This window comes from Eumetopias jubatus, unplaced genomic scaffold (assembly GCF_037043125.1).
Source record: "Eumetopias jubatus isolate StellerSeaLion01/CBP00866 unplaced genomic scaffold, mEumJub1_p1.0 scaffold_6, whole genome shotgun sequence".
NCBI lineage: Eukaryota > Metazoa > Chordata > Mammalia > Carnivora > Otariidae > Eumetopias > Eumetopias jubatus.
In genome coordinates this window covers 105940357-105954739 of record NW_028274812.1, presented here as the reverse complement: position 1 = coordinate 105954739, position 14383 = coordinate 105940357, and the positions used below count along the sequence as shown (strand labels likewise).

Sequence of the window (14383 nt, the reverse complement as noted above, 5' to 3'; positions counted from 1 at the left end):
TTAAGATATGTGAGCTGAGGGCAGTAAATCCATTCCAAATTAAAATTTCAAAATTGTGTGATCTGCATTCTTGTCCACCTACACACTATCCCAAACATCCTGCCATTAATTAGCTAAACGGCCCAGCCAGTAAACAAGACGAAGCACTGAGGGGACTGGAAAAAGAGCTGGAGTCAGCCAGCTGATAGTCACAACAAACCAACCCACTCCTGAGGATACAGAGAAGGTAAACTTGTATTTTATTTTGTCCAAAGAGGGGAACAGAAATCACCTTACTATAACAGTGCCTTTCCTGTTGTTACAGTCACAGTCCCATCAGCAGGCCAGAAAAGCCATCCCATTCCTGCGGTAGGCACTCTGTCAAAGAAAAAGAAATCTGCAATGAATTATCACATCAAGTCAAACTAGGAAAGGAGGCAAAAAGCAAGCAGGGCTTTCTTCCCGTCTTGTAGACTCTGCCGCCTACACTCTAATAGGGTGCTCCATCTGAACATTTCTGGGGCCACCACTCTGTCTGCTAGAAAGTCAGTGTGGTTAACAAGTGGTTAGTGATTCTATTTTGGGGGGAGTGGGAGATATGCAAAATAAGATATCCCATTTTGTTAATTGGGTTTGGTTAGGTCACAGACATGTTGTGTTGAATCTGTTTGTCCTTTATAAACATGTGTTCTCGATTGGATATGCTCAGGAATCACTTCTAATTAACTATCTTAATAGTCTATAAATTACTGACTTGTTATAGCCTTCCTAGGCCTAATTTATAGCCTCCGTGAAAAGCTTGGAAACAGACACTAGCAGAGGCCTTTTCTCCTTGCTAAAATACAGTGATCTCTAAGGAATTCTGTACATTACTGATGTTATAGAAAGCTCGAATCTTACATAATTTTACATACATACACATGTACATATAGATGTACATACGAATATTCATAGTGGAATAAAATATTCCATAAAAGAAAATGGGAAAATAGATACTAATGGCAAGAATATGATGTATTCCAGTAAGTCAAGTAAAACTGCATGAGTTTTCTTCCTGCAAGATATATTCTACAGCTCAGAACTGCAAGAGCTGGACTATACAGGGCCTCTTGTGACTTGTCTTGAGTCTCATAATGAAACCCAGAATGAAACAGAACTAAAATCCAGGACTTAGGAAGAAAATTACCCTTTTCACCACATTTTTCATTATTTAAACCAGGACTAGTCATACTCAGAGAATCCATAACCCTCAATTAGATGGATTTTTTCTACAATCTGTTTTCAGAAAAACAGAAAAATGACAAAATCTCATATCAAGGATTTTTTTTTCCTTTAGGCTAATAACTTTGATGCTAGAGTTTGTATACTTCCAATCCAATACATTTACCTTCAACAGCCATGTTACAGGAAATATACAGTAAGTTTTTATGAGTAAGGTAACGCTATGGAGGTGCCGAAGAGTTTACATCTAGAAATGGTTAGATTACATTTATAATTACACCCAAAGAGAGAAAAGTGGAACCAAGCTTTTCAGAAAGACCTCCACCTACGTGAGGTGAAACCAAACAGCTTTTCTGCATAACTTTCTGTTCATCATAAAATTCAATTAACTTCAAAACCTCTCCTCCAAATATCCAGCTTATTCAGGATTTAGTATGGTTGTCAGGCTTTGGGACGCGGGCTGAAGTTTCATAGATTGGTTATGTGGCTCTGCAGATCAGCATTTCAAGAATGAGAGAACAGTGGCACATTCCACCTTTCATTCCTCAGGGCTCTCTCTGGGAGCTTGCCCTTTACCATCAGACTTTTTGTGCCACTGGATGCTTGGATTGAAGCAAACATTTTAACAAGGACTAGAAAAGTCCAGCTTTACCTCCTAAGAGCGTGCCCTGGAAAATAGTGTTAAATGAGTTCCTCAGAGAGCCGCAAATAACTTGCAGGAATGGATAGAGTGTCTTCCCACAACCACAGACAGGGGAGCCTCAGGCCTTGAAACAGCCCCTACTACCACAGTTGCCTTAGAGAGGCTTATGCCAAAGTAATGCTTTCAGGTTCTTGACCTTGATGTTTGAAATTTTACAACCACAGTGACAACCTTTAACATAACATAATATTTAAAGCACGGGGCTGGTTTACATGGAGATAAATGGACCTGGGAGTAAAGCTGGATTCCTCATAAAGGTAAATGGTTGAAGTGAGTCTTGCTTGAAAAAGAAGTTTTGGCTCAGGAGAAGACGGAGTCTTGGCTGAGCACACCTGAGAAATTACCAAGTTTCATCTTTCCAGGGTGGGCAATATGAAATGGTTCTGTCTAGTATTGAAAAGGTTACTTTTCAAAGATCAATTCACAATCACAGATGATTTATCACTATTGTTTGCAAATGACTGTAAGACTAGAGACATTCAGTAGCAGAGACTTTGAGTAGCTGAATTTAATGAGAAAGCCAGAGTTTAGAGCTGTCCCAGATTGCTGGAATAAGTTCTTCCTACTCCAATTTTAAAATAGAGAAGGGACAAACAAGCATGTGTGATTAGTGAAGAGCAATTTCAGCAAACCGATCCCCTAGGGTCCTCCACCCTGAGTCACAGCTTTTCCCTTTTGATGTACAAAGGATGTATGTTGTCTGTGGAGGGTGATTATGGGAACATCCTAAATTTGGCATCCTTTCCAGAGAAAGCAACTTTAAAGGAAGATGGATGAGGACAACTCATCTTTGTGTCAACTATGAATTTCTCTCTGTTTGTGTTGTGCATGCTGAAACTAAATTTAAACACTGCTTGGTGTGAGGGCCTTCCAGAAGCCACATTCTCATGAACTACTTCGTCTCCTACTTACTCTCTACTGTCAGAGCCTATGAAGGACTCCCTGCTTCTATATCTTTACAGATACTCCTACTCAGTAAAACCCAGGCCTTGATCGGGTCTCCCACTATTAAAAAGTATAAATTAGGGTGCCTGGGTGGCTCAGTTGGTTAGGCGACTGCCTTCGGCTCAGGTCATGATCCCGGAGTCCCGGGATCGAGTCCCGCATCGGGCTCCCTGCTCGGCGGGGAATCTGCTTCTCCCTCTGACCCTCTTCCCTCTCGTGCTCTCTATCTCTCATTCTCTCTCTCTCAAATAAATAAATGAAATCTTTAAAAAAAAAAAAAAAGTATAAATTAATCAATAATGCAGCCAACTTCAACCCAACAACCCAGCTTCTACATGCTATATACCACTTAAACTTTCTTATTTAATAAAGCTCTGTTCTCAACTACTAGTTGCTCCTATGTGGATTTGTTGAAACCCTTAGACATGCTAGCATCTCTCAAGTTACCAGCAAAGATACTTCTTCTTTTTTTTTTTTTTTTGAAGACCAACTGCCTAAGTTCATAGGCTCTTCATTTTTCTTAAATTGAGAATCAAGTTAGCTCCCAATTTTTGACATTCATATATTCATTTGGCTCCAAATTACGGCCTACTACCAGAGTCCCAATCTAACTGGATGAGCTGACACATATTCTGCCTATTGCATTAGGCATTGATGGGTAGAAATTAACTCATAAGTTTTCACTTTTGAAGTACAATTTTTTTCTTATCTACATATAGACCAGCTAGAGCAAAAATTTAAATCTTAAACGGGTTTGTTGCTTCTTTTTTATGGGCCATCATAAATTGTACATTTCAAGGAATATAAATTAATATTAAAAAGCAAAGGATTAATATTTAAACAAAAGGTAAATATGCTACAAAACATAACCTGTAGCTCCTAGTCGAAAACAACTGTATGTATGTTATTTGCACCATTAACTTGATTAGTAAGGCTTTACCTACAGACAAAACTACCCCTTCCACCAGTTTGGATTTATACTTATTCTCCACTACTAGCTTTCCTGGTTCTCTTCCACTTTCTCAAAACTTCAAATTAAATACAACAAAAATTTCACTGTAGGGACTGACATTGGCAAGATGGCTGGCTAGGAGGTCCCAAAGGTTGTCTCCCCACAAAAACAATGAATAAACAACTATAAACAGACCAAACAGCTCTGGGAAAGCTCGAGACTACAACAAAGAAGCAGCAGGAACCCTGCAGGGCTCAAATACTGAGTTGTTTTCAACTTAAAACAGACTGTTACAAAATTTACTATGAAAGCCTCATGGTAATCACAAAAAAAAACCCTATTAAAATATACAAATGATGAGAAAAGAATCAAAGCATATCACCTTAAAAATAATCAATTTTCAAAGAAAGTGAGAGAGGAAGGAAGGAACAAAAGAACTACAAAACAATCAGAAAACATTTAACAAAATGGCAATAGTAAGTCCTTACCTACCAATAATTACTTTAAATGTAAATGGTTTAAATTTTCCAATCAAAAGACACAGAGTGCTTGAATGGATTAAAAAAGAAAAGACCCAACTATATGGTGCCTACAAGAGACTCACTTAAGCTTTAAAGACACTCATAGGCTGAAAATGAAAGAAATGTAAATGGAAAGCAAAAGACAATAGGGGTAGCTATTTTTATAATAGAAAAAAATGAACTTTAGGTCAAAAGCTGTAACAAGAGATAAAAAAGATCATTATATAATGATAAAGGGGTCAATTCATCAAAAGGCTGTAATAATCATAAATATATATGCACCCAATATCACCTAAATATATTAAATGATTAACAGATCTGTAGGCAAAAACATATCGATGCAAAAATAGTAGTGGATGGACTTCAATACCCCATTTCAACAATGGGCAGATCATCCAGACTTAATATCATTAAGGAAATAGTGGACTTGACCTACACTTTAGACCAAATGGATCTAACAGACATATATAGAACAGTCGATCCAAAAGCAGAAGAATACAAAATATTCTCAAGTGCACACAGAACATTCTCCAGGATAGACCATATGTTATGTTATAAAACCAGGCTTAAAAAACTTAAGAAGACTTCGGTCTTCTTTTCAAGTATCTTTTCTGGGCACAATGGTATGAAACCAGATATCAGTAACAAAAGGAAATCTGGAAAATTCACAAATATGTAGAAATTAAACAATGCATTTCTGAATAGTCAATGGGTCAAAGAAGAAATCAAAAGGGAAATAAAGAAAGTATCTTGAGACAAACCAAAAAGGAAACATAACATACCAAAACTTATGGGATGTAGCAAATGCAGTTCTGATAGAGAAGTTCATAGCAATAAATGTCTGCATTAAGAAAAAAAGAAAGATTTAAAATAAACAATCTAACCTTATACTTCTGGGAAAGAAGAACAAACTAAGCCCAAAGATAGCAGAAGGAAGGAAATAATAAAAATGATAGCAGAAATAAATGCATAGGAAGACAGTAGTTAAGATCAACAACTAAGAGATGGTTTTCTGAAAAAATAAAGAAAATTGATAGACCTTTAGCTAGACTAAAAAAAAGAGAGATGATTCAAATAAATAAAATTATAGATAAAAGAAGAGACATTGTGATATCACAACAATTCAAAGGCTCATCAGAGACCAATATGAACAAGAATATGCAAACAAATCAGATAACTTAGAAGACATGGATAAATTCTTAGAAACCTGCTACTTACCAAGATTGAATAGAAGCAATGTCCACAATAGCCAAACTATGGAAAGAGCCTAGATATCCATCGACAGATGAATGGATAAAGAAGATATGGTATATATAATGGAATACTACTTAGCCATCAAAAAATGAAATCTTGCCATTTGCAACAACGTGGATGGAACTAGAGGGTATTATGCTAAGCAAAATAAGTCAATCAGAGACAATTATCATATGATCTCACTCAGATGTGGAACTTAAGAAACAAAACAGAGGATCAAAGGGGAAGAGAGGAAAAAATAAAACAAGACAAAATCAGAGAGGGAGACAAACCATAAGAGACTCTTAAGCATAGGAAACAAACTGAGGATTGCTGGAGGGGAGGGAGGTGGGGGGATGGGGTAACTGGGTGATGGACATTAAGGAGGGTACATGATTTAATGAGCACTGGGTATTATATAAGACTGATGAATCACTGACCTCTACCTCTGAAACTAATAATACATTATATGTTAATTAATTGAATGTAAATAAATACAAAAAAATATGAATAGAAAATCTGGACAGACCAATAATGAGCGAAGAGACTGAATCAGTAATATAAAATCTTCCAACAAATAAAATCCCAGGACCAGAAGGCTTCACTGATGAATTCTACCAAACATTTAAAGAAGAATTAATACCAATCCTTCTCAACTCTCAAAAATTGAAGAGAAGGAAACATTTTAAAACTCACTTTACAAGGCAAGCCTTATCTTGATACCAAAGCCAAACAAGGACACTATAAGAAAAGAAAATTACAGTCTAAGACTTTGGTCACCAATTCTGATGTGGGTTTTTTTTCCATACCAACAAGCAATTCTTGGACACCAGTTCAGTGTCCTACAATTCAACTTAATTCTGACACATCTGCCTGTAGAGTATCATATCCCACAGGTTAAGGACTCAGTCCTATAAAACTGCTGCCTCCCCGCCACCCGCCCCAGCCCCCCGCACTGTAGATGTCAATCACAAGTCCAGGTTACCACCTGTGCTTCTGAATGACCAGTTGTAGACTGGAGGGTTTGATTAATTTGCCAGAGTGGCTCACAGAACTCAGAAAAACATTTTACTTATAAGATTACTGGTTTATTACAAAAGTATATAATTCAGGAACAGTCAGATGAAGAACAAGCATAGGGCAAGGTATGAGGTTAGGGCATGGAGCTTCCATGCCTTCTCTGAGTATGCCATTCAACCTGAATCTCCATGTGTTCACCAACATGAAAGCTCTCTGAATCCCATCTTTTTTTTTAATGGACTTTGTTACATAAACAAGATTGATTAAATCTATGGCCATTGGTGACTGAACTCAATCTCCAGGCCCTCTTCCCTCCCTGGAGGTTGGGGGGTGGGATGGAAAGTTCCAACCCTCTAATCACATGATTGGCTCCACTGGCAACCAGGCTCCATCCTTAGGTGCATTCCAGAAGTCACCTCACTGACATAACAAGAGACACCTTTATAGCCCATGAGAAATTCCAAAGGCTTTAGGAGCTCTGTTCCGGAAATAGGGATGAATTTCAAATGTATATTTCTTATTATAAATCACAATATCACACAGGCCGTATCCCTGCTAAACACAGATGCAAAAATCCTCAACAAACTCCTAGCAAACCAAATTCAGTAGCACACTAGAAGGATTATACACCATGATCAAGTGACATTATCTCTGGGATGCAAGGGTGATGAAATATACACAAAGCAATAAACATGATACACCACATTAATAGAACAAACTGTAAAAACTTTATGATCATTTCAATAGATGCAGGAAAAAGCATTTGACCAAAGTCAACATCCATTCGTAATAAAAACTCTCAACAAATTAGGTGTACTAAGAATGTACCTCAACATAATAAAGGCCATATATGACAAACCCAAAGCTAACATCATGCTTAATGGTGAAAAGTTAAAAGCCTTTCCTCTAAGATCAGGAACAAGACAGTAGTGGAAGTAGTGAAAGTCCTAACCATAGCATTTAGGCAAGAAAAAAAAAAATAAATGGCATCTAATTCAGAAAGGAAAAAGTAAAATTATCTTTATTTGCAGATGACATGATCTTATACATAGAAAGCCCTAATGATGCCAGCAAAAAAGTTTTAGAACTATAAATTAATTCATTAATGCAGGACACAAAATCAACATACAAAAATCTGTTGTGTTTCTGTACACAAACCATGAACTATCTCAAAGGGAAATTAAGAAAGCAATCCCATTTACAATAGGATCAAACACAATAAAGTCATTGGGAAAAAATTACCAAGGAGATGAAAGATCTTAAAACTATAAAACACTGGTAAAGAAATTGAAGAAGACACAAAGAAATGGAAAGATAACCTGAATTTGTGGGCTGGGAGAATTAATATTGTTAAAATGTCTATATTACCCCAAGCAATCTACAGATTCAATTCAATCCTGTCAAAATTCCAATGGTTATTTTTTTTTTTTACAGAAATAAAAAATATAAACCCAAGGTTCATATGGAACCACAAAAGACCTTGAATAGCCAAAGCAATCGTGAGACAGAAGAACAAAACTGTATGTATCACATTTACTGATTTCAAACTATGTTACAAAGCTGTAGTAATCAGAACAGTATGGTACTGGTATAAAAACAGACACAGATAAATGGAAAAGAATAGAGAGCCCAGAAATAAACCTACATGTATATGGTCAATTAATTTTTGACAAAGGAGCCAGGAATATACTAGGGGAAAGGACGGTCTTTCAAATAAATGGACAGCCACATGCAAAAGAATACAACTAGACCCATATTTTACACCATACACAAAATCAGACACAAAAATCAATTCAACATGGATTAAAAATTTGAATGTAAGACCTGAAACTGCAAAGCTTCTAGAAGTAAACACAGGGAGTAAGCTCCTTGACACTGGTGTTGGAAATGATTTCTTGAATCAGACACCAAAAGCAAAGGCAACAAAAACTAAAATAAGTGGACTACATCAAAAGAAAAAGCTTTTGCATAGTAAAGGAAACAATAAATTGTAAAGGCAACCTACTACAGAATGGAAGAAAATACTTGCAAATATATATCTTATTAGGAGTTAATACCCAAAATATAAAAAGAACTCATTATTTAATGGCAAAAAGGCAAATAATCCAATTAAAAATGGGCAAAGGACCTGAATAGACATTTGCTCAAGGAAGACATACCAATGGCCAAGGAATACATGAAAAGGTGCCCAACATCACTAATCATCAGAAAAATGCAAATCAAAGCCACAATGAGATATTCCCTGACACCTGTTAGGATGGCTATTAACAAAAAGATAAGGGATAACCAATGGCAAGGATGTGGAGAAAAGGGAACCCTTACACACTGTTGGCGGGGATGTAATCTGCTATAGTCACAGAACAGTATGGCGCTTGTTCAAAATATTAAAAATAAAATTACCATAATGACTCAGCAATTCCACTTCCTGGTATATATCCTAAGGGAAATGAAATCAGTATCTTAAAGAGATATCGGCAGCTCTGTGTTCACTGCAGCATTCTTCACAATAGCTAAGCTATGGAAACAACCTCAATGTTCTCTGATGGATATATGTATATATATATATAATATGTATATATATTATATGTATATATCACATATTCTTTTAAGAATGTGTGTGTGTGTGTGTGTGTGTGTGTATGTATACACACACACACAACCGAATATTATTCAGTCATAAAATAGAAGGAAATCCTGCCATGTCTGCCAACATGGATGAACCTGAAGGGCATTACGCTAAGTGAAATAAGCCAGCCAGAAAAAGACAAATACTGTATGGTATCACTAAATGCTGATTTCACAGAAACAGAACAGAATGAGTAAAATGGCGGTTGCCAGGGGCTGCGGGGAGAGGGAAATAGGGAGATGTAGGTCAAAAGGTACAGACTTTCAGTTACAGAGGAATGCGTTCTGAGGATCTAATGTATGGCTAGAGCTGTAAGATGGTATTGTGTACTTGAAAGCTGCTGAGAGTAGATCTTAAGCAATGTCACTACACACACACGAGCAAGAGTTAACTACATGAGGTGATAGGTATGCTAATTACTGTATCTTGACCTTGGTAATCACTCCACTATGTATATGTATATCAAATTACCATGTTGTACACTTTAAATATAGATGATTATATTTGTCAATTATTCTTCAATAAAGGAAGAAAAGAAAAAAAAAAGAATTTCATTGTAGTGGGTCCCAAATTCACTCACATATACTTCATTTCTAAAGGCCAAAGACAGACAATTTTGGTTCTATTGCTTGAATTCCTATAAACTTGAATAATCTGATTTTAGCAAATCTTTATTGAGTTCTTACTTTACGTAAGCCACTATGTGCTTGGTGGTACAAAGGATACATAGAGAAGTAACACAGTCCTGGCTCTCAGCAAGCTTCTAATTTAATGTTAAAGGTTTAACTATCAAGTAAAATGCACTAAGAGGTCATTCTCAAGAGTGGGAAGGAGGGACAAAACAAAACATCCCTTTTGTTTATATTTTTTGCTTTTTATCACAATTTTATTTCAAATAACATTTAAAAGGACATGAGTTTTGTAGCTTTTTTAAAGCAGGGAGGGGCAAAGATTTAAAAACGCTGAGATACATGGTTTACAGTTTACGAAGCACTTTCATGCCCATATCTAATTTAGTCTTACCACAACTAGTAAAAAAAAAAAGTTATTATTCCCGCTTTTAAAGTGACATGACTAGTGAGTGGTAGATTTAGGATTTCAAACCCAGGGTCTGTACGCTTTTCATTATACCACACTGTCTTACACTAAGCAAAAGAAAACAAAATCCCTGAAATCTCACATAATTTATTCTACCCAGATTACTATTGACATACATATTCTCCTAGTCCTAACAAACTCAATTCTTGCTCAACATCACTTAAAGGGTAAATTAAAATTTGAATTCTAATTTAAAGTAGAGCAGACTGGTATAATACTTCAGAGGACAGAGATGGGGCTTGACTCTAAATCATCTTCAGTTTGGAGGCATTTGCAACTGGTCCTTATTTTCCAAACCAATTTTGAGAACAGTATATAGTAAAAAACAAAAATAGAAACAAAAACCAAACAAACAAAAAAACCACCGTATGTCCAAATCACTGGAGAACTTAGAAAAATAACAGATACTCCAGCTCTCCTTCAAGTCAACTGGCCTGAGTGGAGTTTGAGCAATCCAGGTGGTTTGGATGCATGGTGAGGGCTGAAAATGGAGGGAGAGAGGATGAATACACCACTAACAGACCCCCAAAATGGTTTTGTCAATAAATGGCTCCTTTTCAGAATCTGTCATGATTATACAGTAAATCATGTTTCTTAATGGAAATCCTAATGTTGGCATATAATTTAATATAGGAGAAATAGATATTAAGGTTTTCTGGTCATGCCTTTTACCTAGACGGCAGATGGGATACCTCTACCTCTCATGTTTCTCACTGGAGGGTCATTATTGTTTTACCCTCCCTGATGCTGGGCTGCCGTTGTAGAGGAACACAGTCCTTCAGACTGCCACACCATGTTTAATTCCATAAAGAAAATGCGGTTTGTAAAACTGACTAAACCAAGCAGAACAAAACCCTTTGCTTCTATCTAGAATCAAAGAACAATAGAATTCTGGGATGGGAAAGTATCTTGTGAACTCCTCTCTTCCAATTCCTAATTTAACAGATGAAAAAACCAATGCCGAGAGAGAGAGATAGAGAGAGAGAGAGAGAAAGAGAGAGAAAGAGAGAGACCCATCACTGGTCAGCCCAGGATTCCTGACTCAGTCTAGGGCTCTTTATGGATGGTTCTCATTCTGCCCAAAGCTATGTGTTTAGCTTCTCTGACCCTGATGGGGAAAACAGATGTAGGGAAAGAAATTGTTTTTCCGGATTAAGAGCCCTTGGGAGCAGCACAAAAGTGAAGGGACTGAAGTATGTGTGTGGGGGGGGTGGGGCTTAATGATGTCTGAAACAGGACAGCTGAGTAGTTAGAACAAGGCAGGCCATTATGAGCTTTTTGTTCTACTTCTGAGTCTTCTGCTATATGATTAGCTCTTCCTTGGAGAATCACTTAATTTCCCTAAGTGCCCAAAAGAATAATTTTGATAAATGGATGAAATATCAAAATTAGTAAGAGAAACGTGGCTGAAAGGTTCTATGGCAAAAGTATGCATCTTTGGGACCTTCAGGGGGTGACATACCACATGTTCCCACAGAAGTTTTACTAAGGCTGAGCAAATAAGGTGGCCTGCCTGGATCTGTTTGGAGTTGGCCAATTTGAGTTACACCGAGTAGTAAAAAGGACAATAAAAGGATTTGGAGCATATACTCTCCCTTTCCCAAGCTCCCCCGAACTCCCAATTAACAAAGTGTACGGGAAACTCTTTGCATTTTAGTTGATTTGTGGGCCCCAGGAGCTGCCCCGGTTATCAGGGGCCTGGTGGTTTCCCAAGTGTTCTCCTGCACCCTACAGGGAGGAAGAAGCACAGAGGGAAGGGGTCCTACAGCCACTAGCTTGGCTTTGCTGGAGGGAAAACGTGGGGAGGGAGTGGGGCAAAAGAGAAGCAACAGGCTTTCTTTAGTCCTTACTTACTAAGTTAACTCAAGTGTTTGCTTTATTAAAATAGCCAGTTGAGCTGGGGTGGGAAGGTAGGTACTTGTCCGAATTTCTTGTATAAATGCTGTCTCACAAGACTGCTAAGTTAGCCCTCCCTTCTGCCCCACCTGACTCCCAAGTTTTACCAGTAAAAACCAGTTGTGCTTCTATCTGGCCTTTTGCTACCACTCTTCTGGCAGCAACACTGGGGACTATATCAAGTTGTCTCAAATTCGACTGCCCCCAGATGCCCCAGTTCAGCCCTGCCCTCTGTGGGGTCTCTGGATTCAGAGTCCAAGCCCTCTCCCAACCCCTCCTTTCGCCTTAGGAGGTGACTGTGCCCCGAGAGACATGCTGTTTTGTTTTAATGCTACAAAGCTTTGAAGCTCTGGAACTTCATATCAAAGCTATGTAGTAGTTTTTTAAAAGATAAAATAGGCCCCCTTTTCTTGCTGCCCTTGTGTCTGCGTGTGGGCAAGAGATTTAATTACAATGAATAAAACTGAATGGTGGTCTAAGACTCTTAAAATCAAAGTGGTAACCATGGCTGAATTTCATTAGCAAACATAAATACAAATAGGCACATCTTGTTTGTACCAATGCCATGTGACTTTTCCCCTTTTGATAATTTCATTCTAACTCTGATATTTCAGAGAATCTAAATTGAAACACATGATGTATAGCACTACAACATGCAAAGCTCTTCATTAAACAGCTTCCTTTTTTTGTGTACTTCCCAATGTTATAAATATCCTGTGAATATCATGGAGGGCAGTTTGTCAGACAGCAGAGCCTTGATTTAAGAACAGTGGAGGGAGCCCTGCCCTTTAAATAAGAGGTCTTGTCTGGCTGGCAGAATGGGAAAAAAGACATAGCATTAACTCTCATTCTATTCCAAGTAACTGGGTGCCTATAAATCTTGAGGAACTTGTCATTTTATGCATGGTTTTCTCTACGTGTGTGTCAGATTCTTCTTATTACCAAGTTATCTCACCATTCTGAACACAAACATTTCTAAATTAAAATTTAGTTATTAAAATTATAATTTCTAACTGTCTAAGTCATCTCGATCAAATTATATGAGTGATGTGTTAATTTTTGTTGTTGTTGAGCAAAATAATTAAGTGGCTGATACATACAACATTGTATTTCAGAGAAAAGGTTTTTCGTGAATGTTATCTTTGGCAATTTTATATGAGACTAAAAGCATACCATTTCCACATATAAATTATTCTTCCTATGATACTGTGTGCACTCAAATACATCTATAGTTAATAGTTTAATGCCAATAATAAGTTATTCTTCACCTACTTTATATTGCAAACAATCAAAACACAGATGCCTGAAATTATTCCAAGTTGCAAACACACATAAGAATATGTGTAAAGTGTCACATTGGCAGGAGTTAGTAACCAAAATCTCCATTATGGGGGGGGGGTCTCAGATTCTCAGATCTAACAACATTTAATTCTCATTTCTCTTGATTGACTCATAGCCTCTGGAAGGCAGAGAACTTGCTATTTTATTTATCTTTATATGTCTAGGGTATAACCCAATGAATGGCCAATAAGTAGGTGCTCAATAAAGAATCATCTATTGAATGAATGCATTTGACTAGCAAATAGCTTACTTTCCTCTGGACAACAATGAGCAATGTTAACATGTGTTCACCATCAGAGCAGGGGCTGGGCTATGCTCAGCTCCTAAATATTAGGCTTAAACCACACACTTATCATTTCACAAGATAACCATCAGCAGCAGTTGTTAAGAAAAAAGAAATTAGTGACCTCACTAATTCAACCATAAGGCATACTGCAAAGTAAATGGTTATTCTGATATTAGTTCTTAGTACCCACGGGAGCATTTCTGGGCTTCTCATTATTGTTATCTGCCAGGAGTAAAACCTTTTGCACTGATGAAGCCAACTGCCTTGTTTGCCAGAAAAAAAAGAATCCAAGTCATCTAAAACAATATTGCTAAATTGTTTTGCTGTGTCTAAACATTTTAAGTCCAAATATTCTGTTACTGAAAATTACAATTAATAGCAAGTTTATAGTAGATAGTATAAAATAATTTTTTCTTTACAATCCTGGTTGTGTGGCAATGTTACTTAATTGCTTTTTCCAAGTCTTCAACAATGATACAAGCTAAAAATAAAAAGAAAATACTGCCTCAATGGCCTTTGCCACATCAAAAAATATAACACAAAGAGTAAGAGCAAGGATGAC

General features: G+C 37.1%; 1 protein-coding gene across 3 annotated transcripts in view; it reads right to left on the bottom strand.

Moving 5' to 3' along the window:
- Positions 1-210: 210 nt before the first annotated feature.
- The window catches only part of SUPT3H (SPT3 homolog, SAGA and STAGA complex component), a 548140-nt gene continuing 533967 nt past the window's right edge, over positions 211-14383 (bottom strand). For 2 of the 3 annotated variants that reach the window (XM_028097860.2, XM_028097856.2), the window contains one exon: positions 211-357. In XM_028097860.2, the coding sequence (XP_027953661.2) occupies positions 316-357 (42 nt within the window). In that variant the 3' untranslated portion in view covers positions 211-315. Of the gene's footprint in view, positions 377-14383 lie in introns of all 3 variants that reach the window. The other variant, XM_088023956.1, reaches the window with a different exon arrangement.